General features: G+C 33.8%; 1 protein-coding gene across 1 annotated transcript in view; it reads right to left on the minus strand.

The window, feature by feature from the left end:
• BRWD3 (bromodomain and WD repeat domain containing 3) overlaps nucleotides 1–27332 on the minus strand; it is a 95402-nt gene that overhangs the window by 26504 nt on the left and 41566 nt on the right. Inside the window, exons 9-25 of the mRNA XM_045847470.1 lie at nucleotides 26368–26468; nucleotides 25827–25897; nucleotides 24573–24673; nucleotides 23118–23158; nucleotides 20435–20539; nucleotides 19078–19231; nucleotides 15331–15465; nucleotides 14177–14305; nucleotides 13030–13255; nucleotides 11240–11407; nucleotides 9667–9847; nucleotides 7542–7635; nucleotides 5063–5212; nucleotides 3767–3843; nucleotides 2794–2962; nucleotides 1826–1939; nucleotides 122–229 (exon numbers count right to left, since the gene is read on the minus strand). Of these exons, the coding sequence (XP_045703426.1) occupies nucleotides 122–229; nucleotides 1826–1939; nucleotides 2794–2962; nucleotides 3767–3843; nucleotides 5063–5212; nucleotides 7542–7635; nucleotides 9667–9847; nucleotides 11240–11407; nucleotides 13030–13255; nucleotides 14177–14305; nucleotides 15331–15465; nucleotides 19078–19231; nucleotides 20435–20539; nucleotides 23118–23158; nucleotides 24573–24673; nucleotides 25827–25897; nucleotides 26368–26468 (2124 nt within the window). The remainder of the gene's footprint in view (nucleotides 1–121; nucleotides 230–1825; nucleotides 1940–2793; nucleotides 2963–3766; nucleotides 3844–5062; nucleotides 5213–7541; nucleotides 7636–9666; nucleotides 9848–11239; nucleotides 11408–13029; nucleotides 13256–14176; nucleotides 14306–15330; nucleotides 15466–19077; nucleotides 19232–20434; nucleotides 20540–23117; nucleotides 23159–24572; nucleotides 24674–25826; nucleotides 25898–26367; nucleotides 26469–27332) is intronic.

A 27332-nucleotide genomic window follows, 5' to 3' on the forward strand; every position in this document is an offset into this window, starting at 1 on the left:
ACCTTATCTTGGACACACACGCACCAGTGAGATATGCATGAAATGGAAAAAAAGCCTACAGGCAAGTAACTTAATTGCAAAGCTACTTCAATTGCACAGCTAATGAATTTGGCAAACTTACCCTGAGATCCATTTTATTCCATGGCTGTTTTTGTAAATTAACGCTGTATATTTTTGATTTCCTTACAGCCCGAACATAAGCTTCATGTCCTTGCCTAAAATAGATAAGCTGAAAGAGAAAACATGAGGTAGTAAACAGCAGTATCCTGTTTAACAACTCTATACCTCCTAATACACATTCCTACAAATGTCCTCTTCTGTTTACAACAATTGTTAATTTTGAAAACTTTGTACAATAATTGTACTAGTCACCATCAAATGATATCCATTCAGTACTATACCCATGTAGCCCCGCAGTAAGTACTGCACAATAAAAACACTGTACACACAGCCACCCCAGCAGCTTCACAAATTTCTGAAGAAACAGACTATGACAAATACACACAAACCCTTATTTTATTTTAAAACATCTATGTTAAAAATTACTCATACTTAAAAGCACTATATTTCCAATTGTAACTAACATTCTAAGCATCCACAGTTCAATAGACAAGTTGAGGTCTGCCCAGAAAAAGTCCAGCGACTGTTAATGTAACGAGAACAGTTTGCGCAACATCGATGTAACCTGGCAGCCAAGGGGAGAGGACAGGAATGCGCATGTGTGAACAATGATGACTTCACTGTACGAGTCAGTAGGGGTGGTAGATGCCATTGAGTGAGCACGTGTACTGTGTGTTTCTTGTATCTTCTTCAATATGTGCCTCTATTTTTCATGTAACATGGCTAGATGCTTTCTGGACAGACAAATCCAGAGACGACCAACAAATTTAAAATTCTTTCTAAAAAATTCTGGGTCTTTTTAAAAAAATGATTTTATTTATTTATTTGCAGAAAGAGGAGAAGGGAGGAAGAGAAACATCAATGTGTGGCTACCTCTCACACAACCCCTACTGGGGACCTGGCCCACAACCCAGGCATGTGCCCTGACTGAGAGTCCAACCAGTGACCTTTTGGTTGACAGGCCAGCACTCAATCCACTGAGCCACACCACGTAGGGCTGTTTCTTGTTTTATTACAATGACATTACATTCCTCCTAATTAGTCTTAAATTGAAAACTGTGTGTAAGCATTAATCACTGAAAACTGATGTCACTATATCAGACTATACAAACCAACTAGAGCTCACATATTACAATGCTACCATTATTTTTGTAAGAAAATGAAAAATAAAAATTTTCACCACATAGAATTTAACTCAATTTTTGAATGACCAAATCAGAAGTATGGCTAGATCATTCAATCACAGGCTTGGTAGGAATGCCTTGTTTGTGAAATGATACTCCCCTACCCCTCAAGGGGAGTAATTATTCTCTAGTATATTTTCTATCAGGTACAGCATGGACTTCTTTTTCTTGTTAAAAAAAAAAAGAACAATATTAGAATTTGAATTATGACTCACATTACCACTTAATTCTACTAAGTGGCAATTAAGATAAAAATAAAGACAATTATTTTCATGACCTCACAAGCCAATCAATTTACCTTAATGGTCACAGAGCATCCATCATACTGAAGGCTCTATGCCAGGTCCCACAAAGGATACACATTGAAGATTCAGTCACTGTCCATAAGAAATACGTAACTGAGCAGAGCTGCTAGGACAGTGTTTATATAATAGAACTGAGAATATAAACGTACTATAACTAAGGAAAGTGAGTGTTCTTAAGGTTCTAAGAGAAAACAGTTAAAAGTGGTAAACAAGTACCTCATCTCCCATTTGTGGGACAAATGGGGATCGTCGTGGAATAGTATCCAAGATCCACTGAGGGGCAAACCATTCTTCATTGGGCTCCCCTGCCATAGAAACCAGTCCTCCTTTCTAAAATATAATTCACAAATATGTAAAAAATAAATATAGGAACAGTAGTATAAAAATTAACAAGTAGAGAATATTAAAAACATCAGGTTATACTTAAACCGAAAATATACTATTCTAAAACATTTTGCTTTACCATTAATTATGCACAATTTGTATACCAATAAAATAATCGAGTTCTTAACGTATTGCTCCATTTTGTCTGACAGAGCACAATTAGACACTATATACTATGTAAAAACCACAACTTTTACTCCTTCATGTCTCTAGAATACCACATGAGTTCAAACACAAGTCACGCTAACATTTTACCAATAAAATGGTGACAATCAAAAGCTGATTCTGTCTATTAAAGGAATAGGCTACAAAATATATACATAATAAAATTTTAAATTAATATTCAAAGAACTATGTGGATTAAGTCTTTACATCATTCAGATGAAATTATAGTGGAAAAAATAAACCTTTATTGGGATGAAATAAAAATAGAAAAACCTGAAGAGCTCAACACATATTTACATAACTATTCATTTCACAAGTGGAAAATGTATAGAAAGAGTGACTGGTGACATGCCAAGAATAAGACTGTTATACCATAATGGCTTATTATTTAAAACTCTATTACACATTTTAACAAACAATTGTGAATGTTCTAATCTAATAACAAAAATAACAATGAAGATATTCTGGCCTCTACATTTAATAACAGAAAGTTTTCAAATATTCTATCCATTTTAAACTCATTTAGAATAATTTTCCTTAGTTTCTCAGACAGAATGTTTTCTTTAGAGAAAAGTCAAATGTTTATGTTAAATATTCAAGTACCTAAGGTAAAAACAACCTGTAAACTAACAAACCTTCTTTCTAGTCTGTTTAGGCTTCTTTTGCCTTTCTTCTAGTGATTTCAAATTCTCCTCTTCAGAGCTGCTGCATATTTTCCGTGTTGCCTGTCTGGTTTGTCTTTTTGGAGGTTGCAAATTTATTCCAGCATCTGCTGTCCAATCAGAATATTCACTTGACGAATCACTGTTAAGTAAATCAAGATTATGAATTAATATAAAAAAACAATAGTTTTGCCTTAAAATTGAAACATGATCATTTTATAATCTAACAGCATTATAAATGACGTGTTTTGATTCTGTTCTAACTAAAGTAAAAAATATCAGTACAGAAATTTTTTTCAAAAGATTTTATTTATTTGCTTTTAGAGAAGGGAAGGGAGGAAGAAAGAGAGAGAAACATCAATGTGTGGTTGCCTCTTGCACGCCCCCTACTGGGGACCTGGCCCACACCCCAGGCATGTGCCCTGACTGGGAATCGAACCAGTGACCCTTTGGTTTGCAGGCCGGCACTCATCCACTGAGCCACACCAGCCAGCATATCAGTATAGAATTTTGATCGTTATTTAAGTGATTTCAGTAAAATGCTTCTTGGATAAAGTATAATGCTTAGTTTCCCATAACAGAATTTAAATTTAAAAATTCTTGTCCAAATCACAAAAGCTTCTTTAAGTAGAGATGCTTCTTTTCATTGGAAATGGTTAAACATACTTGTTTTAAAACTGAAATAAATACATACAAGCCTGCTAAGGTATAGAACCTTGGATCTACAAAGGATCCTATTTTACAGATGAGGAACCCACAAACCCAGTGACATGCCCAAAAAGATACTGGTAGAACCAGGATAAAACAGCAGGTCTCCAGGTTTCCAACCCAGTACTCCTACTATAAAATACTATTTTGACTCGAGTCTTACCAAATTCTTACAAGAACACAATTATACATTAAAACCATCAAATAACTTTGACCAAATCAAAACCATTAAAACTACCTGGAGGAACTTTCACTTTGCCATTCAACAACAGGATCCTCTACAGAAGCATCACTTGTGCCAACTGTTTCATCCTCCTGGAACAAAGAGGCAGCAATGGAGATACATGGTTATTAAATAGCAGATTGTTAATTAGCACACACTAACTGTTATATAACAACTTGTGTCCCTCCCGAAAGTTCTAGTTAAAATGTACGGAATCATTTTCCGCCTACCAGGTAGCGAAAATTTTCTGGCATTTCTTAGCTTAATGATGTAATACATCTTTCATTATTTCAAAGACTGAATAGACTCAAGACTCAAATATAACCCTCTTAAATGTTAAAACAATTTTTTAAAAAAATATCTATACACCTCCACCAAGTTAATATACTTACTTTCCACAAAATGTAATCTTTTATTATATAAAATTTCAAACATACCGAAGTAGAGGGAATAGATAACCCAGGTGTACACAATCTCCAGTTTAGATGATAACTGACTGTGTATTTCTTTTATCTACATCCTCACCAACTGCCTCATATCTCAGGGATTTTGAATGAATCTAGACCAAAAACTCAGCTTAACTATATTAAGATTAGGGTTCTTTCAAAAAACACAAGCACAATGCTATTATTACATTAAAAAGGTAACATCAGTTACTTCATATGTGATCATTCTCTTCAGATCAAGATGTACATGGGTAGGGGAGAGGGAAACATCAATGATAAGACTTAAAAAATTGTAAGTAGGGGATGAAGAATGAGGTACCATACATTATCAATGCATAATTAAACCTGCATTATTTACCTAGCAACTATAGTTGAGAGACCAAAAGGAAAGGACTGGAGAAAAGAATAACGTGAAGAAAAGTACTGCCATGCTCTTTATTCAATAAACAAGGTACGTCATAGAAAACTCAGCACTCACTAATGTCCATGATTGGTGAAGTCAACAATAACAGAAAATTTATACATTCTGCTGGTTACAAATCAACCAGTTTTTCAACTGTATTCACTATTTATATTCCACTTTGCATTTCTAGGCAGATTTAATCTCCACTTTTTCTCACTGTCCCAAAGCCAAACTTGTGCTAGCATGTTTCATACCCTTGATATTAGGTACAAATCAGGAAACATAGGTAAAAAATTCCACATAATACTCAAATTTGCCTATTAAATGTCTTATCAATTAATCCATTTATAAGAAAATCTTTGAAACAATTTTTTATTAAAGGAATGACCCTTCAAAGTAAACCCAAAGTGATGATAAAAAGTGGAAAACCAAAAATTACATTGAGTAAATAATATAGCTAACCTCTGAGGAGCTGTCTGAGTCTTCTTGCACACCTGAATTTTGACACGGTGCTTGCGGATTGTGCTCCATGTTGGACCGTGTTTGGTAAGTGTGCTGACGCTTCCGTTGTGTCCTTCGTAAAGATCGCCCACAGCTAGGCTGGTAATCATTCTGTAAAGCAGAAAGAAAACAGATTAAAAAAATTAAAGGCTCAGTGAACATACATAAATGCAGACATATAAAGCAAATCAATCAGGTGGACATATTGCTAAGAGATAGAAATAAATCCCTCAAAAGAAAACCTAAGACAGACAGATCTATGGCCTGTCCAGAAGGTATCCAGCCATCTAATATGAAACACTGAGACACTTATTGAATAAAATACAAGATACAAGAAACACTGTCCAGAGGACAATGATGCCTCAGTCCCTTCAAAGCAGGTACCTCACACAATTCTCCCCATCACCATCAGCTACCCTGGAGTATTTTCCCAAATCTCATCTACAGTCTGAAATCTCTTCCCCTTCAAAGGTGATTTTAGTTTTGGGAAAAGCCAGAAGTCACAGGGCACCAAATGTGGTCTATAGAGGGGCTGAGTCATCTAGGGGATTCGATGTTTCCCCCCAAAGTTTGCATGAGACATGAGGTATGAGTGATCGCGTTGTTGTAATGAAGCTGCCAATCACCAGTTGCTCATAGCTGCAGCCTTCTGAATCATCCCAATAGTTTGTGTGGAGGAACGTTCAAGCTTAACACAAAATTGGATGCAGATTCATTGCTCTACTCGCTCAGTCATTTTGAATTGGACAGCCACACAGTAAGTATGCTCTCTCAAAGGCATCTACCACCCCATTGACTAGTACACTGAAGTCATCCCTGTTCACACATGCGCATTCCTGTCCTCCCTCCTTGGCTGCCAGGTTACATCAATGTCGCACAAACCATTCTCATTATATTAACAATGCCTGGACCTTTTTTGGACAGACCTTATATATTCAACCTACCTTTCATTAATAGCAATTAGTTTTCTATTCTGAAAACTTTCTGATCAAATGAAACACAGTGCTGAAAGTCTGGTCTGCAAGAACTTGCCCAATCAGACTTTACATATACTACATTATTCACAATTACAGGATGAAGCAAGATATCAATGTCATATCTATGTACATATAACTTTAAATATAATATGTACTTGTTTAGTTCTATAAAAAATTAATTGAGGAAACAGCTCAAAACAAAGATTTAATTATAACAGCTAAAATGTAAAGTGAAAACTAATTTATTCTAATCTTTACAAATATAAATTCCTGATAGGCCATGTCAAAGCTATAATCCTATTTTGTCATCATGAGTAAACAAGTTTAAAAGTCATAAATCAGTACAAAGGTTCAGTTTCTTATATTTAAATTATTTATTTTCTATAAATAAAAATGTTTTATAGCCCAAACTACGCAATTTATTAGTCTCAGACATCAAATAAGCTAACAAAATGTCAATAGAAAATAAGAAATTGGGCCTCAAAATGATCTAAGACTATTTAGAGATATTCTTGCAGTACTTAACCTAAAATTGTGTTTATCAATACTAAAAAAATATTTCAAATTCAGTGTCCATTGCCTACATTCCTCTATTAATATTAGATTCATTCTAGACTTTCGAAGCTACCATACCCTTTAGGAGTTATAGTTAGGTGCAGGAATAAATCTATACTTCCTTATGCCACTGGTGCATTCAAACTCAGAGTGCTACTAAGGGACTTACCATTTACCTAATAGAGTACTCCATGCTTTGCAGGAGGAATCATACTCCATGCTTTGCAGTTTTTATTGGGAATATGAATCTTCCCAATGTACAGATCATATTTTACTACTCTATGATTAGGTAGGCCTGGAGTTTGCTTAGGGTAGGTGTCAGCAAACTTTTCTGTAAAGGACTAGAGTATAAATATTTCTGGATTTGTAGGTCATATGATCTCTGTTGCAACTACTCAACTTTGTATAGTGTGAAAGCAGCCAGAGAGTATATAAATGAATAAGTGTGGCTAGGTTCCGATAAAACTTTATTAGCAAGAACAGGCAGTAGACCACATTTAGCAAATGGACAGTAGTTTGACAACCGCTGGCCTAGGGTACCCGAGTATTTGTTTTACATTGTGATTAGTGACCAGGCAATCATTTTACATTTCTTCTTTAAATATAAATGGTGTTTTAATACAAATTTCCTATACCTACAATGACTGCATGTCCTAAATATTTTGGAACAGTACTGGCTTGTGTAATTTTATCCTTGTTAATAACCATATAGCTCAATTAGGGTTTCAAAAAATAGGTTCCCTATATGCAGGCACCTACCAAAGCAGTCCCCTAATACACAACTGTACCTTTCAAAAACCTGGTACCTATCAAAACACTCCGTTAATATACATCGCACCTTTCAGAAACCTGGTATCTGCAAATTTTTGCAAGTAGTGTATCCCAAAGTACTATAAAACTAAACTCACCCTTTGGGCAGCATAAGATGGCTTTTTCTTCTTTTCAACTGTATAAAGACTAATTTCTATGTCACCTTTCCCAGTTCTACATTCTTCCTGAACCCTAATAAGAAAACAAAGGGCAAAGAAATAGAAAATCATCAAAAAGCAGACCAATAGTTTAAAAGTCAGATAATAAAAATACTTCTAAATGTAAATCTCACCTTTTTAACCATTTTTAGGTGAACGATTCAGTGGTATCAACAAAATTTACAATGGTACGTAACCATGGTCACTGCTTCCAAAGCTTTATAGTCACTCCAAACATAAAGTTTGTAACCATTAAGCAATTAACTCCCTATTTCACCTTCCACCAGGCCCATTAACCTCTAATCTACTTTATGTATCTATGAGTTTGTGTATTCTAGATATTTCATGTACGTTGAATCACATGTTATTTGTCCTTTTGTGTTGGGCTTATTTCAGTTTAGCATAATGTTTTCAAGGTTGTAGCAGGTATCAGAACTACATTCCTTTTTATGGCTGAATAATATTCCACTGGATGTATACTATTATATTTTACTTATTCATTCATCTGTTGATAGACACTTATGTTATTTCTACCATTCAGCTAGTATGAATAAATGCTGCAATGAACACTGGCATGTGGTATCTATCTGAGTCCTTGCTTTCAATTCCAGTTTTTACATTTTGAGTAGAGAATTATTTCAAATTACTCTATTGTCAGAGGGTAGCATTCAGCTCATAAATTAGTTATGTGTCCTTTTTTCTTATTACTGCTAAAGGAAGAAAGGGCAAAAGCAATTTACTTTGCTATGTATAAGCTGAACTGCTAAAAGGGGTGTTTAGGGAGATAACATGATTAAAATAAATGTATATGTGCTCTACCAAACATCCTTTACCTTTTATTAATCTATTTCCAGTTGTTGTGGATTATCTGGAGTTGATATTATAGCAAATGTTAGGGTTTACATAAAAGATAGGGATTCTTTTTCATTTGTTATGCAGATTGGTGCAGCAACTGTGGAAAACGGTATGGAGTTTCCTTAAAAATTAAAAATGGGCCCTGGCTGGCGTAGCTCAGTGGATTGAGCGCGGGCTGCGAACCAGGCATCGCAGGTTCGATTCCCAGTCAGGGCACATGCCTGGGTTGCAGGCCACGGCCCCCAGCAACCGCACATTGATGTTTCTCTCTCTCTCTTTCTCCCTCCCTTCCCTCTCTAAAAATAAATAAATAAAATCTTAAAAAAATTTTTTTAAATAAAAATAAAATAAAAAAATTAAAAATGGAACTGCCCTATGACCCAGTAATTCCAATTCTGGAAATATCTCTGAAGAAACCTGAAACACTAATTCAAAAGACTAAAGGCACCCCTATGTTCATGGCAGTGTTATTTACAATAGCCAAGATACGGAAGCAGCCCAAGTGCCCATCAGTAGATGAGTGAATAAAACTATAGGACATTTATACAATGGAATACTATGTGGCCATGACAAGAAGAAAATTTTCCCCTATGCAACAGTATGGATGGCCTTGGAGAACATTATGCTAAGTGAAATAAGCCAGTCAGGGAAAGACAAGTACCATATGATTCCACTTACATGTGGAATCTAAAGAACATAAAAGATAGGGATTCTAAGTTTGAAATTTATCCTAACAAAACCCTTTCATCTTCCACGTAAATCTACTTAAATGACATTTATAAACACCCCCTAAGCACTAGGGTCTACTACACAGCTACACTGTACTCCAAAATTGCTCTAATATCAAGTTCATTGCCTTCTCGGAATCACTTAAATTTTAGATCCATATAACACTGACATATTTAATCACAAATAGCCTCATGTTTTTAGTTAACAGTATTTGTATTTTTGACTTCTAACCTAGACTATAAAACTCATGGAAGACAAAGATCATGATTTTCATTTTTCAGTATGTCATGCAAAGCTAAGTAACCTGAAGATAATCATTAAACAGTGTTATGGAATGAGCTAACTGAAATAATGTGGAAAACTAATGCATAATTTGGTTGTATTTTAAAAAATAGTTTAGTTAGTAGGCTAACAGAACATATTGATTTTCCTATAAAAAAAGCTCTCAAGTTTCGTAATTAATGTTACCTTATGAACTCACCTACTAACCCCCTGATTGAGTTCGTTTACCACCACTCTCCTGCTCCACGCCATGAGATCTCGTTCAGTGGCCATCTGGCTCCGAAGAGCATTGTTATGCATTTGCCGGACACCTTCAATTTGACCACTACGTCGGAGTCCAATATTTGGAGAAGATATGTCCATATTTGGACTTCTCAGAGCTATGCCAAAAAAAAAACGAGTACTTTCTGAGCAAAGGCACCAAACTTTTCTGGATCAGAAGTCTAAATATAATAGGAGATTCATAGTACTGCTGGACAACATTCCTACAGGTTTGTTCTACATTTTCTTACCCCCTTCACGGTTTTTACAGCCTTATGAGTGAAGCAGGCACTCAATAAATGTCTATGAAGTTTCTAGAGCCCTTTCAATTTTTTTTCAAAGTACTTTTACATCTCTCATCTGCTAAATCCTCAGTAAATACAAAAAGTATATTTAACATGACTTAGTAGATTCATAAATGTATGTTACTACTAGCTCTGAAAGCAGCTTTTCAATCTAAAATCTATCTTTATTTAGACCATCAAAGGGATGCTGAATAAAGCCTCAATAAGGTTTTCAAAAGTAGTGAGACAAAGTATAAACTGAAAAATTTTAACCATCAAAATCTCATTTTCAAAACTGATTGCAATAAAAAAGGGAAAAAGTAATAAATATTTTACTTTTCTTTTTAATCCCCTAGAAAGGTCCCCGGTTAGATTATTTTTCTTGTATTTGCACATAAACCAAAAATGGAAAATGAAATAGTCAACTGTTAAAATAAACATAAAAAAAACTCAAAATGAATCAACATTGGAAATAGTTGGGGTCCCTTGGGCGAATGCCATTTTAAATCTATTCAAAGAAACCTAGTACAGTAGTTCAGTCTTATTAATTGCAATTACCCATGATCAACCATGGTCCAAAAATATTAAATGGAAAATCTCACAAATAAATAATTCAACGTATCCATGCTGTATATGTTCCCCACCAGTTAGTTAGTGACTGTCTAAATTAACAGATCAGTTATCAGAGAGAGGGATCACAATCATGGAACTTTTTATGGCATATTATAATTATTTATGTAATTATTAGTTATTGTTATTAACCTCTTACTGTGCCTAGTTTATAACTTAAACTTTACCATAGGTATATTTGCACAGAAAAAAAAAAAACACTATATATAGGGTTCAGTACTCCCTGCAGTTTCAGGCATCCCCCAGGGATCTTGCAACCTATCCCGTGCAGACGGTGGGTGGGGGAAGGGAGGACTACAGTATATTAAAAGAAACTAACTGTATTTCTTAAAAGACACTAAGTCATTTGAGCCATAAATGATGATGAGATTATGGCACCGTGGTATATATGTTAACACAATTGTAAATTAATAAAAATATTGCTTTTCTGTAACTAAAAATATATTTAAAAATTAATAAGTATCATCTGACACACAAAAAAACCCCAAAACCTCCCCTAAGTACCCAAAATGTTGTTTTTATTTACAAACATGAAAGGTTTCTCACAGGTAACTAAAACACATTTATCACACCTTTTACAAATACATGTATACTTACCACCATTAGCAGAATATGATCTATTCACTGGAAAATGTGGAACATCTCCTTCGTTGATCAGTCTCAGGTCTTGTTCTCTCTGGAGCTCCCTGATTATTCCATCAAGAATGCTCTCATCTTGGTCATTAGTTTGTTGCCCAATTACCTGTTCTACCACCTCACCATCACCTTAATGAGACCAAAGATACAAGGCCATTAAGTTACTTACATTTTAGGATACCCTAAAGAGAGTAAAAATAAACTCAATAAATAAATATCTAGACAAATAATTAAAAACTGGATTAAAACCAAAATAAAGCATGTATCAAACAAAATACTTTTAAAAGAACTTTTAAAAATGTTGGTACATCAACTTAACCAATATCCCCAAATTACACATTATCATTAAGGCTTCCACATGTTAAAGAATAATTATTAAATTATTAATTTAAAAATGAACTCTCTCCACAGAGTATTGTAAGCTAAAAGTTGGGATTGCAAAAGTATTGTAAGCTAAAATAGAGATTGAGTAAAGTTGAAACAAGTTCAACCACACATACCTAAAATAGTTTGCATCTTTCTTTAATGAGAATTTCCTTTCTGAAAGAAATCAAATTATGGTCTTTCAACTGTTATCTCTTCTGGTAATATCTCAGCATATTGATGAGCAGAGAAATTATTCTCATGACATACTGAAATTTAATGATTACTTTTGAATAAAAACTTCATTTCTATGATCCTTTTCTCTCTTAACTACATCTTATACCTGTCCTTTTCATTTTAGCCTCTAGTCAAATGGTATCTAATAGAGGAGCCAAGTGATTGGTCTTATATCAAATCAAGGGTGATGAATTTCAGATTTTTAAAATTCAGATGTTTTTAGTTTTATCTCCTACTTAATATTCTTGTTCCCCTCTCCATTTAACAAATGGCGTTTTCATCAAAGTAATCATTAACACATGGTGACACCATTTCATTGTTTTACAAATCCTTATAAGATCATAAAAGGATGTGCAACATAGCACTCTTATAAAGGTCAACTCGAGCCTAAATTCCCTAGTAAGAAATCATTTGCAAGTCATAAACTCACTAGTTCATACCTGGAAGAAAACCTACATGTAATAAACATATGAGGGCACTCTGCGGTGGAGGGCAGGGCGGAAGAGGCAGTATATATTAGGAAAATATACTAACCAGAAGAGCTGCTTTGAGAGAGAAAAGTTTATTTCAAAGTCTTATTCTACTATCCTCCCATTATACATCGCCATTGTTTCAATATCCTCCAAGACTGAGTGTTATTTAAGCACTTACAATCCCCCTCCCCAACACTCGATGGTTGTTTGCTTTTCAAACATGACCATAGGTAGTGGCTTCCCCGCTTGTGGTTTTGAAATGCACTCTTCTTAGGTCCATTACCTATGGACTCTCAAATTAAAATACCCAGTACTCTGAGAAGCGGAATTTCGTCTATTGTAAAAGCCTGACACATTCAAGTTAGCACACATACCCACTACTAGAAGTTAACAGAATAAACAACATGATCATTCATATGTTCAGGGCACTAAGAAAGCAGGTCATTCTCTCCTTGAGCATATTCGTGTTAGTCCTAATCCATTTAGCTGTGTCCAGGTGAGATAAACAATATAAAAGTACTCTGATCAAGTAAAAAGTGCTACATAGCTGAAATTCATAGAGGTAAAGCATATTGTAATCCACCACAGAGTTTCACAAGGGGCATATATCACAGAGAGAACAGCAGCAAGTATAACATTTTGCAAAATATTTGAAATTTAATTTTGGAGATAACATACCATTAGCCACATATCCCAGCTGTGGTATAAGTTGTTCATCTTTACAATTTTCCCGTCCTGGTACTAGCCTTTGGAATTTTGTAGGATGAGGATTTCCATCAACATCCACCAAGAATGGGGGAGGCATGAGGTGAGGAGCTTGTTGGGTTTGTTCATCTAACACATAGTTGTTGGCATCACGGATAAGTGGTCGATAATCCGTGTGGAAGAACATCTGATCTGGAATCTTTATGACAGATGTTTAGTGTTTGTGTGCACAGGGAATTAATAGATAAGCACTTGTTTTTATGCCTCAGCACATGCATTTTTCAAATCAGATAATGTATGCCTTCTCTTATATCCCTCTGTTTCCTTTAGGTAGAAGGGAATCACCTAGATTATAATGACATCTTTTCTCCACAAAATCCTACAGTCTGTATTACTTTCTGCCCCTACATCATATTTCTCCAGTTAGGATAAGAAATAAAGCAACAGACTAGATAAAATCAGGTATTTTTATTTAAGATGAAAAAATCATACAAACGTTTATAACTACTTTTCTTCCCATTTTATTCAAATAAGGATAGATGGAATATAATATCAATAGTGAGGCAGGTAAGTACCAATTGCCTAAAGACACTCAAAGGTGATACAAGTACTGAGCTGAACTCAGTGATTCTGAGTTCTCTTTCGACTCCAAGTTTCTAAAATCTATTGCAAATTCACAGGTAATAAAATATAAGGAACTGATGAAATCAATTTCCAAAGTATTTTAACAGTATTGACAACAGGTACAGTAGCCAAGCAAGAAAATAAATATTCGATCACCAGCTGATACTTGGGAATAAATTGTTTATTCCCAATTTATGATAAATAGAGGATGAAATCTGGTTAAGTTGTCCTATTATAGCTGAAAGATAGTACAGAGAATATGTCCTAAGTAAAAGATTTTTCTAATAAATTTTTATATCTACATCACTATATATATATATAAATCACTATTAAGTCTTATGTTCTGGTAGTAATGAAAAATTTTACCAAGAAAAGGTAACTTTGTTAGTTTACATCTGTTAACACACAACAAGACTTATTAATGAAGACTTCAAAAAGAATTTATAAATGATACAATCCAAAACTGAATTCTACAACAAAAACTGAACACACTAACCTTTTCGTAGTATTTACTGCATCCAAAACCAAAAAGCAGCAAATGCCCATGAGAATCTGTACAGGCAAAATGGTTTCCATCTGGTGAAAATTTACAATCAAACACTGCACCATGGCCTTGGCCTTCAATCTGAAATTCAGAGCAGTCATTTTTAGTCATCTTAAGAGGTAATTTTCAAATCATAAGTGGGCAATAGCTTCTGTTTGCTAATATCTTGATACATCAACATTCTGATGTACTTTCTGGCTTCTGTGAGCCAGAACCTTAATGAAACAGTAAGCTCTAAAAGAAATTAGGGAGAATAAGAATGCAAGGATTGGTATCAAACATTACTAGCAATGTCGTATTTCAAAAAGTGCTAAGTGACTAAGGAGACTAAAAAAGATGTAAGCACAAACAAATTGACAAAGCTGCTATCTCAGCAAAGCCAAAATATTATCTTCACATCTTAAATTGTACTGTAATTAAGCCTTAAAATAACCATCCTAAAATTAAAGCATACAAATCAATTGTATTAACAAAACAGAGGGTATTATTAATGCTCTGGATCTACACAAAGCCTATAAAAGGGAGCTCAAAAGCCAACCATTTAGAAATGTGTAGTCACAACTGTTCTCCAGAGAGGGGCGCTGAATAGGTCCAACATGAATAGTCCCATCACCACAGGAAGGTGTGCCACTGGGAGAAGAGAGTCCACCAGATTTTCACATGATTTGTATGAACTATACATGAAGATTATTCAGACCTCCACTCCCATGTTTGCCGAACAACTCCCTGATTACTAACTAAGCCACATGGGTTTCACTAGAGGCAGGTAAAATACAGTCAACTGTTCTGATTCATAAATTAGGATTATAGTTGAAACATTAACATTTTTGTGAGTTTGGTTAGGGTTAGTTCCAAAACCTTATAAAATCTGAGTTTCTAGTTTAGGGCTGGAGACCAGAATTTGGAAAATGCTAACACCACGATAACAGTCACCCTGAAAGGTGTAATTCTCTACCGGTCTTACCCCCGGGTTGAGACAGTTTCTGTTACTGTGTGGATTTAAACACAAATCATAAGAGGTTCCTTGGCACTAAGTATACTTTCATTACCAAGCTGTCATGAAAGAGAAGCCTGTTTTAATATGAACGAAGCACAATTTTTCTTACCATGTTAAAATAATTCCGAATCTTGGTCCCCCGGTCAAGGTCCCAAATAAAAATGTTCCCGTCATGGCCCGCTGAAAGTATGATCCTTTGATCAAATGGATGTGCTTCCAAAACAAATACTTCATCATCATGTCCCTGTGATAAAATCAGTATTCAATGTGAAAAGCAAACCTAAGTATCTGCTTTATTTGGTCAAAAGATCTCGGGAGTGTGCTATCAACTCTATTCAGATTAATTTATGCACACCGATTGAACAGCATTTACTACTGAGTTGGCTGAAAGGTCTGTTTAGGTTTTTCTCTGTAAAATAAAAGACATATTTTTTCATTTTTCATGAATAAGTTTACTGATTTGGGTATTTTGAGTACATTGGCTATCTCCTGTATGGTAGCATGTTGATTGTTCTCAATTCATGCCTCGATTTAATCGCTACCAACTTCAACTGGTCTACCTGGCCATGGAGCATTGCCCAGTGAGAAATATCCTATGCCTTAGGATTGGGCATAGTTGCTAGATCACAGGGAATAAAACCTAGTCTAATTCAGTAATGTGTTAAGATTTATCATCTGCCCTAGTTTTATTTATTAAGTACACCTCTATTTCTACCACCACCACACACAAATCCACATTATATCATGGACCATCCTACCCTTGACTTCTACAGTATACCCAAACTCATTCTTATCCATTCCAATCTACTCTCTACTCTGTCGCCATAATTATATGATATTTCAAATTAAATTTATTGGGGTGACATTGGTTAATAGGATCACATAGGTTTCAAGTGCACATTTCTAATTCACATGTCATTCCTTTGCTTTTAAATTCTTTAATGATTCCCCATTAGTCTTAGGGCAGATCTCACAAGGCCTTGAATTGTCTGGGCCCTGTCCACTTCTCCAGTCCTGTCTGGTGACACCCCATTTCTGCTTTCCATGCTGTAGCCCAAAACTGGCTCTCAACTCCCTTCTACCTCAGGACATTTGTGTATGCTTTCTCCTATTTCTGAAAGGACTTTACAATCTCTTCATATATGCATTATAATTTATCTAACATTTATTAATCACCTACCATGTTGAGAAAGAATATAAATAAGAAAATATCAGGTAGTGATAGACACTATGATGAAAATAAAGCAAGATGAAGCTACTCTAGATTGCTTGATCAAGGAAGGCCTTGTCAAAAAGGTGACATTTAGGCTGAGACATGAGTAATTTCTTCCTACCTTTCAAATCTTTTATTTATAGAGAGAGGGTAGGGATAAAAAGAAGGAGAGAAACACTGATGTGCGAAAGGAACATCGATCGGTTGTCTCTGACACGCTCCCACCTGGGAACCTGGCCCACAATGCAGGCATGTGCCCTGACTGGGAACTGAACCAGTGACCTTTCAGTCTGTAGGCGAGCACTCAATCCACTGAGCTACACCAGCCAGGGCAAATCTTAACTCAGACTTCACTTCCTGAAGAAACTTCCTCTGACCCTCCCAGACAAGGTTTTGTCACCCTATTAGAAACTTCCATTTTATTTTGCACTTTTATTTCTCAGCATTTATTTGATTACATTTGTTCTCCCAATAGTCTGTAAACCCATTTATTCCTAACATCTAACTCAGTGGCTGACACACAGGAGATGCTCAAGAAGTATTTGCTGAATGGAAAAACTTTACACCCCACTAAGACCCTGATACAGAAATTGTTAACAGAAAATATAAGTTGTTTACCAAAATTAAGTAAATTTGAGTGTTAAAATAACTGAAAGTGATGTGTTCTAAAATTTCTTCAATAAAATTCACTGAAAACAGATGACTTATAAGTCAGGCCCGTGGGAAGAATGCAACTAAACAGAACTCTAAATTAAAGTACTTATTAAAACAGAATTTTACATGGATTCATAAAACCAATGAATACAACATAGCCTTTGATATGATTTTTAGAGATATAGTCTTATACTGTCTAATAATATAGCTACTAGCCACATATAGTTAGTAAGCATTTGAAATGTGGCTAGTATGAATTGAGATATTCTTTAAGTGTAAAACACACACTAGGATTTCAAAGATTTAGTGTGAAAAAAGAATGCAAATATTTCATGAATATTTTTATATTAATTACATGTTGAAATGCTATTATCTTGGATATATTGGGTTAAATAAAATATATTACTAAAATGAGCCCTGGCTGGTGTGGCTCAGTGGATTGAGTACCAGTTTGCAAAACAAAGGGTCAATTGCCAGTGTGGGCACATGCCTGGATTGCAGGCCAGGTCCCCAGAAGGGGGCATTAGAGAGGAACACACACTGACGTTTCTTTCCCTCTTTCTCCCTCCCTTCTCCTCTGTCTAAAAATAAATAAAACGTTTAAAAAATAAAATTAATTTCAATTGTTCCACTTTTTAAATTGCAGTTACTAGAAAAATTAACATTACATGTATGGCTCATTTTATACAAGCATTACTAGTAGAGTGCGCTGACACAGACAAACATTTCCTAATAAAGAATCGAACAAAAAGTAAAGGATTTTCCACACATATTAATAGAAACTTACATTGGGGAATAGAGAAAGCCAGAATGAGGTCAGCATTGGTTTCCAGATAAAAGGAAGAATCTAAAATTCCACTGAACACAGTGTTAGGGTTTTATTTAGGAAAGAGGACTTGGGAGTTATATGAAAGATAAACTGGAAATGCATCCAAAATTAAACAAATCTTTAGACACCTCAGAGATCTTAGATAAGATTATCTCACAAAGGAGTCAAATAAGGATCCGAACCAGGGAATGCTGCAAAGACTACTGAGACTTGAGAATTGTTTTCTAGTCCCTATCACTGCTGTTATTAACCAGCGATTTCCAAACTCTTTCATCTCACGGCACATATCAACCAATGACTAAAATTCTGCAGCACACCAAAAATATATTTTTTTTGCCAATCTGACAAAAAATAGGTATAATTTTGATTCATCCATACCAGATAGCTATTGTTGTGCTGGTTGCTGTCATTTTTCACTTGACAATCTAAGGGAAGAAAGGTCAGTGCCCCTGACTAAATAGTCAGGTCTTGCATGTTTCAGACATTCTTGCACCACAACAGTGAGCCGCAGCACAACGTTTGAAAACTGCTGGTATAAATAACAGGGCAATCACTTGGCCCTTCTTCTTGGAGTGCTGCACTTATGCATCAATGATTGAATTTAACTTGAAGTCAACCTGTACCATGATAAGCTGACAAGCATAACCCAAACCCATGTAATTTCACTTATCAATCCTATCAACTTTTCACACCAAATATTGTAGCCTTTTACTGTGGCAAATACATGCTTTACAAAAAAAAAAGAGGAAAGGACACCTTTTTCTGCTACTTCTTCCTCATACCTCTATTTCTTGCATAAACTAACCCATGAAGGTAGAATATACAAGATTTCCTTATCAAAATAAAGTTAGTTCTACCCTTAAAAGGTAACAAGAGAAAGTCCCGACTCATGCTAAAAATAAAATAATTTCTGTACCCTTGACTGCATATAATAATATAACAGATAAATAAATACTGCACCTGGAAAATATCTTGAAAATTTTCCTAACTGCTTTTAGCAGCTACCCCATATGTCATCTTTGCAGCTATATCAGCAGAGGCACCTCAAATAATTACTTATCCAATGGATAGTAAGTCATAGAAAGTAAAGTAGAACTTAAATGTCCTGTCTTCTAGAATGTCCTTTTGCACCATCTTAATTATTCTAAAAATATACTTACGGATAAAGTATGAAGAAGTTGCCCTGTGACTGAATTCCATACTTTCAAAAGGAAGTTGTTCACTGCAGTAATAATTGTGGTGTCATAGCGATCCCAGGCCACCATAGTCACCTTCAGTTTAGTGACCTTATCTTCTCCAGCTGGCAGGTTATTCCTAAACAAAATATTTGCAATATTCATGCATTGTAAATTTTTAACAGAACTGCAACTGAAATAGTTAATTATGTCAATACTCGCTCCAGGAGCATGAAAATTTCTGGAAATAAAAATTCTAAACTATACTTTTAAGTACTGAAGAAATAAAGTAATAAATTCTAAACTATACTTTTAAGTACTGAAGAAATAAAGTAATAAAACTACCTACACAGAGCAATACCAATAGCTTATTTTAGGCAGGAAAACAGGACGTAATATGACAAAATTAAAACAGTTAGTTAGACAAGAACAACAACAAAAATGCAAAACTAGAGAGAAATTTACAAACACCCTGAGAAATAAAATACAAGGTTATTTGGCTACCAGAAATATGAAGAAAACATATACTGGATACTTTATTCCTATAAATGTTAACTTTCGTAAAATTAATAGGTCTTATAAAAGAGCAGTAAGAGATTCAGTAACTTTTAATTTAATCAAACATAACCCAGTTTCTGGCTGTAACTACAAACTCAGTTCTATATTGTTACTAATGGAAAGATAATTCATTTCAGGGTCATACAATAAAGAGATAATTATTTATCTTCAATCAACAGTACAGATGAGGAAACTAATGCTAAATGTACTTATAATGTCGAGTAGGAATGCTAATGATAAGAAACATTATAAAGGCATCCTTAGTAAATTAGAGAAATAAACATATGATATATATAATAGGGAAACCTCAAAATACAAAGTAGAATGTGTGTGTATATAAATATATGTGTATTTACATATATATGTGTATGCGTATACACATATAAATATATATGTTATACATACATATACATAATATATAATAATGTATAATTATATATAATATAGTATATACATATAAATATAGGCATATTTTTTATACACACACATATGACATATAGAAAAACTAAGGCAGCGAATGACTTTGTGGGCATTAATAGAGCACAGTGATCACAGGGGTCCAGAACTTTAAGTTAAGTCAGCAATGTTCATATTACCCAGTATGTCAATGAACAGCAAAAGGTAGTTTATTCAGAAAAGGAGCACAGATGCAAATTTCACACATATCCATTAACTCCGAACTACTTACTTATCTAAAAAGATATTTTCATTAAGTATAACTCAATAAAGTAAGATACTATACCTTCTGAGAGCCACCACTGAAACATCTAACACCCGCTCTTACCCAGTCATTTTAGTAGCCATATCTAGCACTATACTCTTCCATTCTTGTTGCTGATACTGCCAAATTCTTGCTGTTCCATCTCTGCTTCCACTAACAAATCTTAAACTGAAAAGAAACAATAAAAACATCCTTATTACTTTCCTCCAAAGAAGAAATCACTTTTTTGCTAATCATAAAAGTGATACTTTCATCCACATATGCTACTGGGAAGAACAGAAATGGTATATTTTAGAAAACAGTTTGGCAGTTCCTCAAAAGAATAAACAGAGTTACCACATGACTTAGCCATTCTACTCCCTTTATCTCCAGAATTTGGAGGTATATCTCCAAAAGAAATTAAAACATAAGTCCACACAAAAAAACTGAAACACAAATAATTCATGGCATTATTCATAACAGGCCAAAAAGTGGTAACAACCCAGATGTCTACCAAATGATAAATAAATTGTGATATATCCATACAATCAAATAGTATTCATCAATAAACAGGAATGAAATAATAATGCATGCCATAACACAAATGAATATTGCAAACATTACGCTAAGCGAAAGAAGTCAGTCACAAAAGATCTCACTTATATGAAATACCCAGAAGGGACAAAGCTACAGAGACAAAAATTGAATAATGGTTGCCTAGAACTGAGGATAGAGTTATAAAAAGATTGGAAATTGAGAGCTAAAAGGTATGTGATTTCTTTTGGAGATGATGAAAATGTTCTCAAACTGTGGTGAATGCTGCACAACTCTACGAATATACTAAACACCACTGAATTTTATGTTATGTGGATTTTCTCAATAAAACTATTATAAAAATACATTCATTCACCAATAATTCTATCACTTTCCATACTTTTCTAGTCTTTGAGAATTTAATTAAAGACATACATTTATGTATGCCCCCATAGGAGATAGAATTATACTACATATAATGTTTTATAATGTTTTCCCCTGACTTAAGTGTATTTTATAGATCTACTTCTATGTGGACAAATAAAACTACCACCGTTTTTAATAAGTGTTCAACTATATGGATATATCAAACTATATTTAAACCACTCCCTAATGATGAATATTTATACTATTTTCAGGCTTCACCATCATAAAAATGTGATGAACTTCAACATACTTCTTTGTATAATTTTATATACATCTTTGCTGAGTCAAAGGGGTAGACATATTTTCAAAGCTTTTAAAACATACTGCCAAATTATCTCCCTGAAAATTTTTAAACAATTTATAATCTCATCAAAAATCATAGGAGAACATCCATTTCTCTTAAACCCGTGGCAATATTGGGTGTCATCGTTCTTCCTTACCTTGTCATTCTGAAAGAAAAAAAATTGTTACTGCTATTCTAAATTGCATTTCTTTAATTATCAGTAAAATTGTACATCTTTTGATGTGCTTATAGACCATATAACCAATTAAGATGATTTTTCCTTTAAGAAAGTCAAGAATTAAAAATATTTAGATTCTTCTAGCATGAAAAAGTAGTAGTTAGACAAATCTTCAAGTGTATAACTAAATATATTGTAATAAACAACCTTAAAAATCATTTGAATATTTTTTCATTGCTAATATAGATGCCACTCTTTGTAGACCATCATTATGGTATTTACTCTTGCATTTAAAAAAGGTGAATGAGTATCATAGTAGTCATCCACTATCCAAAAATATTTAAAAATAAAACTTGGTCACCCAGATAAAGCCCTTAGAGAAATATATGGATACAAATTATGCTAAGTGGTTACATTTTTACATCTATTCTTGGTCAATTTTTAGTCCAGGGAAGATTATCAGAGGATGCAAATACCTGTATATAATTTCTGAGTTTTACAGACATAGAAAATATGTATCATATGAACAGTAGATAAAATTAGTGATACAGATGTTTAGCAGGTAGGTGGCAAGGAAGCTAAAATCTGGAGCAGTCAGGAAAAGTATCAAGTAGAGCATGAAAACCTTAAAAGAAAGAGAACACTTAGAGAAGAGACAGGAAGAAGAGGGAAAATAGGGGTAAGGAGAGCGGAATGCAGAGGGCGGATGTAGGAGGGAACAAGGAGGGAAGGGGAGGTATATGATGATATTTCTGGGTAAAAATAGTGAGGTGAAATAGAAGCAAAAGAATGGATGAGAAAACGTATGTGGAATGCAACAAGAACAATGGTTAAATCAATGAGGGTAGATCCAGAGGATTTACATGGGAATAGTAGATGAATTAAGAATGTAGGTAGGTCTAAGTCAAGTTGTAGAGAGTTCTGAATGCTAGGCTAAAACATTTGAATTCCACTCTATAAACCAAGAAGTAACATTAAAGATTTCTAAACAGAGTAATGCTGATCTGACAGAAATGGATAGGATGTGTTTAGAAGGGAGAAGAAAACTGATGGTAATGAGTCAAATAATGGAATTCTGACTATGGCAAGTGATAACAGAAATGGAAAAAGCACAATAAACAAAAAAGAAATCATTCAGAAAGAAAGAACTGATAGCCTATCATCACTACTGCTTGAATAGGAATTTAGAAGAGATGGGGTAAGGATGTTATCAAAGATAGACAAGAGCTTTCAGCCTAAGTGACTGGACTGAAATAAGGTGTCTAGAGAAGAGGTAGTTGCTTCTGAGGGAACAGAGATAAAATATGTCAAACATCTGTTTATACCGATATGTACTATATAGTTACCTGTCGCCATTGTTACAGAACTGAACGGCAACAACTTTGTCCTAAGACATAAAACAGATTTTTATTAGAATTCATTTGTAAAATGAATAAAGCACTCTTCCCCTCAATTTCACATGCTAAAGCATCATGGTGTAGATTTTTTAATGCTACAATTTTCTGAAAGAACTCAAATTGTCTTTAAAAACTAATAAAGGCTGAAACAATATATTAACTAAGGAGGAAGGCTTAATTAGCAGTACTTTGACACAAACCAGACATAAGCAAACCTGTTTCTAAACCATAATCTCAAGAGACAGATACTTCTGATGAGGTATTAGTTTATTATGCTTCTCATAATAAGATATTATGCTTCTCATAATAAGATATTACACTAATCTAAAATACTGCCTTAAAATAACTGATTTAGTAGTAGTTGAATGAAATTTCCCACTTAACTGTTTTTTAAATTTCAGAAAACAAATCAGTCATTACCTATTTCTTTTATGTTTTATTTAATTATTTTACAATGGAGTTGCCTGACAGTCTTTAAGAATCTTAGTTTAGATACGGTTAGCTGAATCTTCTTTTAATATAATGTGTATTGTACTGATGAAAAAATTAAAATATAAGCCAAAATATGCATTTCCCTGCTCTTTCTTCTTTGATAATAAAGCTAAAATGTACCCTCAAATGCTGTACACATTTTCAAAAACCATTCCTTCTAATGTAATTTTTAAAAAGAAACCGAGATAGTAAATATCTTTGTATTTAATTACTTTCATTTTTAAAAATTATTAAACTGTCTTTCTATGTTCGGAGCTATCTGTGATTCACACTGTTCCATGACTTCACTGTAGTATTTATCTGACAGATTCTGGATTCTCACTACCAGTTGCAATAATTGGTTTTAGATGTTCTGAAAGGACATCTTATTTCCAGTGACTAATCACCACCGATTTCAACAGGGAATGTTTTAAGTTTTCTGACTTTTTATGTTAGCTGGGCCCGCAGCAAAAACATTTTCTCTTCTTATTTCCCCTCTTGAACCTTTCCCACTCATTTACTACCACCTTCTAGCATTCTGAAAACAATCATATTAAGATCAACAAGCTAAATCAACTGAAAAGAATTTCTCCTACGACATATTTCATGTATTTTAGTAAGTACATAGACATTAAAGTAACAAACAGCTTATATGATTAATGAAATACAGCAGGTACAAAGAGGATTTTCATAAATTATCACTGTAATACATGTATTTTTCTTTTTCCATATAGTCAAATAGAAATTATCTTAAAATTATAGCCATACTAAATCCAAAATTTCACTCTCTTCATTACTAAAGAGACGCCCTACCATACAGGTGTCAGCTCCAATCTATATTAATTAGGGTACAGACCAGAAAAGAAATAAAACCATCTTTTCAGGGTTGTTAAAAAAGAAAGCAAATATGAAGTTTTTCATTTTTTTTCTTACCGTGTGTGACTCTAATTCAGCAATTTTCTCAGGAGTCTCAGAACCCAAATAATATATTCTAATCACATGGTCAGTGCTCCCTGTTGTAATGAACATACCACCTGGAGAATTAAAAAGTAAACATTGTACCAAGGAACTTAAAAAAACCCCTGACTGCTTTCTTAGCTATACACTAACTCACAATTACAAAAAGGCTTCAAAGAAACATAAGGTTGTCTTCTAATGGTGACAGATGCAGTAACACTTCAGAGAAAATTAAGTAAAATTCAAGAAAAATAAGAGAAATATTTAAAATACAACTATATTTTTAACCCAGTAAAAACCCACCAATTAGGACTTTGGATCATAAACATTAAAGGTCACAGCTTTGAGGAATTCTTTACATTAACTGTAAAACCATAATGTTCCAAATTACTTATAAAATGACCTATATCTACAATTCTCTTGATAGGATAGTGGCTACAGTAGTGTTGAGTGCAGAAACTCAAACACCTGGGATGATGAAAAAGTTCCGGATATAGATGGTGGTGATCATGAATACAAAATAATGTGAATATACTTAATACCATGGAAATGTACACTTTAAAATGGTTGTTGAAATAAATAGTAAATTTCTGCCCTGGCTGGTGTGACTCAGTGGATTGCGTGCCGGCATGCGAACCAAAGCGTCACAGGTTCGATTCTCAGTCTAGGGCAGATGCCTAGGTTTTGGGCCAAGTCCCCAGCAGGGGGCACAGAAGAGGCAACCACATATTGATGTTTCTCTCCCTTCCCCTCTCTAAGAATAAATAAATAAATAAATAAATAATTAAATTTAAAAGCAATTATAAAAAATAGTAAATTTCATGCTATATTTTACCGCAATAAAAAAAAGGTTAACTAGCATGCAATTCTTAGAAGTAGGAAAGCACTGTTTACAATGTAAAAGCGTCCCCTATATGCAGCTACAGTACGTATTTTCTGAACAGTCAAGGCAGGATTTTAGTTTTGAATGGGGGTGGAAAGGTTTTGTTTTTACCAACTAAATTCTGCATTATATAAAAAATATTACTTGTTAAATAAGCAAAAACCTCTAAAGCTATCATATGTTAGAGTCCATAAAGGTCTGTGTATTATAAAATATGGTTCACATTTTTGATGTGATTCCATTAACACTCAAACATATGTATTGTTCCACAAAATTGAAAAATATGTCTTTTATAACTGGGTCATTTAGCATTTGAGGTACTCCAAACATTCAATTTTCACACATACCAGAACTGAAAGATGAACAAGATATCTGAACCCCAGGCCTGGATCTCTCAGTAAATTTAACTGGGCGATCTCTAAGAGAAAACAAAGATGTTTTTATTTTTCATCACGTTCCTTTAATGCGCAAAAATCTTAGCAAACTGGATAGACAGATTTAGAACCAATATTATTGAAACCACAAAACTGAAGCAGTCAGTAAGGACTATTCTCATAATTCAAGTTAAAAATACATTTAGCCCTATAAATATAATTTGTATCAGTATTATATTATAGCTTTTACAAATTACCATGTTACTTCCTACTACTATTACAAGTTCAAAGTCTTCTTACCTGCATAAGAAATGAAACAAGTATCACTCATTACCATAATTTTGTGTACAAATTAGTCTCTTCAATATTGGATTTATAAAAATTTTATTCTACAATCTCTAATACCCATTTGAAGTAGGTATGAATAATTATGCATATTTATATACATAGACTACTTGAAGAAAATGAATGTACGTGACTTTTCACAAAATTTCTCACCCAACTGCAAACTTACCTGAACTTCATTGTTTTTACATGCCATTGCCAGAAACAGATTGTTCCATCAGCACCAGTAGAAGTGAGGTATCTGGTTGTGCCTTTAGTTGATGGACAAAACTAAAAAAGAAATTCAATTAGAGTTTTTATGTTCAAAGTTATTTTAAACATAGCATGTTCTAAACTTATAATCACTTTAATAAACATACTTTTAAGCAAATTGACTTAATGACTTCAGTTTTTAAAAATTATCCAAATATCCTAGATTAATGAACACCATAAAAAAAAAATCAAAAAAAAAGGGAAGAAAAAAAGTCAGACACTGAATTTAGGATAAAATATTTTAGTGCTATAAGTAATTATTTTAAATTATTCAACATCACTCTTTAAGTTTATTACTTCAATACTTTTAATGGAGAAAAAACTCACAAAGTCATTACTAGTTAAACCACTATAAATTTGCTAAATATATGCTTATATAGCAATAAATATGGAATTTTTCATTCCATATGAATAGGGCATCAGAAATAAATGTATAATAAATTATTAGGTAGCTAACATCTAAGTATTTGAGTTTTAATATTTTGCTTTAAACTGTAACTTCAATGAAGCACGATATTAATTTTATCCTTTTTAAATTTAAATAATTTGTTTTTCAATTTCTTAAATATGTTTATCGATTTTCAGAGAGAGGAATGGGAGAGAGAAAGATCAATGTTAGACAGAAACACAGACTGGTTGCCTCCCATGTGCGCCTTGACTGGGAATTGAACCCCCAACCTTTTGGTGTACGGGACAATGCTCCAACCAACTGAGCCACACCAGCAACAGCCATTTCCATTTGTTTTAATGGAAAATGTAAACTAGGTCAAACCTCTGTTTTTAACATATATCATATATTTAAGTTGCTAATTTAAAGAATGACTTGTACCCTAGACAGACCCATGAATGAAGGACCTTTATCATGTAGGATTCTCAAACTCT

Source organism: Phyllostomus hastatus, unplaced genomic scaffold, assembly GCF_019186645.2.
Source record: "Phyllostomus hastatus isolate PE091 unplaced genomic scaffold, TTU_PhHast_1.1 phas_contig_551, whole genome shotgun sequence".
Taxonomy (NCBI): Eukaryota; Metazoa; Chordata; class Mammalia; order Chiroptera; family Phyllostomidae; genus Phyllostomus; species Phyllostomus hastatus.